Source organism: Haliotis rubra, unplaced genomic scaffold, assembly GCF_003918875.1.
Source record: "Haliotis rubra isolate DU_JTF1 unplaced genomic scaffold, ASM391887v1 Scf1970, whole genome shotgun sequence".
Classification (NCBI taxonomy): Eukaryota; Metazoa; Mollusca; class Gastropoda; order Lepetellida; family Haliotidae; genus Haliotis; species Haliotis rubra.
The window spans coordinates 14,186-17,704 of NW_025765970.1; the positions used below are offsets into that span (position 1 = coordinate 14,186).

At 37.7% G+C, this 3,519-nt stretch overlaps 1 protein-coding gene across 1 annotated transcript; it reads right to left on the reverse strand.

Annotated features, from left to right (window-relative positions):
- Positions 1 to 611: 611 nt before the first annotated feature.
- LOC124275021 lies at positions 612 to 2,168 on the reverse strand (the record flags this gene model as incomplete). The annotated part of the gene is made up of 3 exons (XM_046710505.1): positions 2,077 to 2,168; positions 1,731 to 1,891; positions 612 to 729 (listed from the first exon to the last, which is right to left on the reverse strand). Coding segments are annotated over exons 1-3 (338 nt in total), but the record flags the coding sequence as incomplete, so codon positions are not given.
- Positions 2,169 to 3,519: the final 1,351 nt, after the last annotated feature.

Consider the following 3,519-nt stretch of genomic DNA (forward strand, 5'->3'; position numbering starts at 1 on the left):
TTCACTGTAAACAATTACACAAAATACAGGCAAAGACAACACAGGTTATATATTGTTTTTCTGTTTGTTATCATGTACAGATTTTAATTATGTATTTTGGTGCATAAGATCAATAGAAAAAAATATCATGCTGAAAAAGTCTCTCTGAAAACTGAAAGTATAATTCAAACGAAATTTGTTATCAGACAAAAGGAATAATTTGCTCCAGTCTTACTTATGTATGTATAAAATCTGCAGTTCTAAACATACTGAATGTAACTGGTTGTTTAACAGGTTTGACAACGGCATCCTCTCCTTTCTTTGATTTGGGATACATCATCTTCTTCTTGAATTTTGAATTGCCCTCGTGATCCGTTGCTTGTTCACGGTTTCCATTTCCATTGAAATGGAGGCAGCGAGGAACATTCTGAAATGGTCAAATGTTGCTTGATAACTGAAAAATGTATGACATTGCAATGGTTATATTGAACACACTTCTTCAAAGTGTAAACCAAAATCACAACTTCCATCAAAGAACACTACATGGCAATTAGTGGCTTCTGTAATGTATTTATTGTAGAAATACTAAGTGAATATTATGAAATATTGTATGGGTTCTCTGCATATCTCACCTTGCTATCGTTGCAGCAGCATAAAAGTAGTGGGTGTTCTTAGGCGCAAAGTGCTTTACCACACTGTGGAAAACCTCCAATGCATAAGTCTGATACACCGGAGACAGGTTTGGCAAATCTCACAAGGTAACCACTGCTGACAATCTCCATGAAAGCTTTGTATGGTTTTAGAACATGTAAATACAAAATTGCTACTTCATTCATGTTATCATGGTCAATGGCATGTGTACCTTTATAGCATTGTAACACTCACTGTAAATTAATGCCTGACTGTGTGTATAACCGATGAATTGGTCACATATGAAATGACGTTACTGTTCAGGGCTCGATTTAGTGCTTTGTTCCTTACACTGGTGCTAACCAATAATACAAAGTACAACCTAGCCTAAATTTTTGAGGGGGGTAAACTTCTAAATAAAACATCTAAATAATTCAATAGCATATTTCACTCATTACATATGGCAATGAAAGCAATGGAATTTGGCTGGTGCAACTTTTATCTTAGGTTGCACCTGGTGCAAGTAGGTTAACAAATCTTGAATCGAGCCCTGATGTTCAAAAAGTATATTTTATTTTTAAAAACTTACCTTCTTTCAACCATAGTCTTTCCCCAGTCAGTGGTCCATGCTCGCACTGCTTGAATTTGGGTGAGTGTCCTTCATGTTTGTTTTGCAACATGATTTGTCACTGACAACCATTTATCCACTTTCATATCTGGTTCATATTTACTGGTTCATATGATGCTGCTACCCAGTACATATGGTTTGTCGTCGACTTGATCCAAGGACGGATTGCAGCACATCCACTTTTTGGCTGCTGCTTCCAGTTTCTTCCCAACTCCTGGCATCAATTGGAATATGTAATTTGGTGGTAGACAACAGTTTTCATATCCAAATAGTCCACAGCACATTTCACATATTTACATTGGTTTATGTAAAATACTAGTAGCTTACCCAATTTTATCAGTTGTAATTTTTATGTTAACCATATGATCACAAGATAATTTTATGAATGCCGGCAAATAGTAATTGATGTATATCAAGAATCTGTGTCATAAACAGATTAACACAAAATATATTTTTGTGTATCCTTACCTTGGTGTTACATGTCAAACATCACAGTAATGTTTCTTGTCTTTGTGCTCCTCTCTCATGTATTTCTTCACTGAGACATGGCGATCTGTGATGACTTCCTTATTGGAACACCCTTTCTGTTCAAGAAATGACAATCCTCGCTTCAGTCCCTCAACTTCCATGTGATGTGAATTCTTGACTTCATTGCTCCAAAATGAAACGAGAACATATCAATCACTGAATTGTCTGATCCAGATTTGATTTATTATAGGCTGCAGTTATATATATCTGGAATAGTGCTGCAAGCAGCATCAAGCACAACATCTCTTGTCAATATTGCTACCTTTTATACAAATCTTTATAGCATGTGCAGCAGTGCCTTGGGGTCTCACTTATTCTCACTCACCTGGACAAGCTGTATATCCAAAATTCTTCTGTCGCGAAGATCCATCAAGGTGTATGTGCCATACTTCGCACAATGTCCTGGTGTGTCACATCTCCCATCACCTCCCAAAACAAGTGAATTCCCACCAACACGCTCCAACAAGCTGGACAAGATGGTACTGTATAGCATCGCTGTATGTTGATGAAAGTACCCATGCTAAAATTGCCATTTTTTATGAACTTGAACATTCTCAATGCTTGGGTGGCACATCACCCGCTACAAAGAATACTGCTGGCACACAGAAGATTGTCCCAAGGCATTGTCCCATGCATTGACTGACTGTTCCATCTTGTAGTGTGCCCCTTCAAGCATTCTGTCTCCACAGTTATCATAACGCCTTGATGTTGCATCAGTTTCACATGACAATTCATGCCACAAAATGAACTTGAACCTGACTGATGATAGCAATACTGGAATAGTTTGGCAAGTGAGGTTTCAAGAGGAGACAAGAAACTGTCTTTCAGTCTGGGGATTTGCTGACAAGCAGAGAACTGGTTCAGTTTCGTTATCAGTATCTGTATCACAGTCTGCATCAGTTTCACTTTCATCCAACTCTGAGCATTCAGAAGGCATGTATTCCTCGTCACTTGTAAGAAATGTGTCCTCACAAGCATCAGTATCCTCCACTGCTTGGATTGGGACACTGCACACCTCATGCTGTTTTAGATGAAACTTGTGATATAGGTGCACATTTAGATGAAAATAGCTTTAGTGGTGGCAATGATACAAGATCACATTGAATTTCTTTGGAAATGGTAGTGACTGGCTTGCACTGACAAGAACTTTAACTTGAATCCTCCGTGTACGTTGTGATGTTACTTGTTGCTGTGAAATAGTCTGGGTTTTCTGGTTGATAAAACGGGAACTAATGTTCAAATTGGTGGAAACACTGACAGACGCTCCAACTTTTATCTCATTAGTTCATGTGGAATCTTGTCCATGAAACTTTTCATGTTCCTTTACCTTATCTAATTGATAAGGCTCATTCCTGTCTCCATCAAAGGCTTTGGGTGGACTTGTTTCAGTGGTTTGTTCATCATTGAAGAAATTCCCTCAGGATCTGCGAAAATAGACAAATAAAACTAAAAATGTTCATGCAAATCACAGCTAACCTATTATTTCAATACATCATAACTTTCAATACTGACGCAAGTCTGATGCCGACACGATTAATATGGCAAAATGGAAACAACGAATGAAACAGGTACTTCACCCATATTTAAAGATAATTTCTTTTCCGGGTACACTGCAAAAATTGGGTCCCACAAACCGGAACGAACGTTATAGAAAAACATTTGCCAGCTCAAGGGGAAGCCACTTACTGATTTCAATAACAGTTTCATATATTTGATTACAATCGGACTTGATTTATTCAATGTTAAAATATACC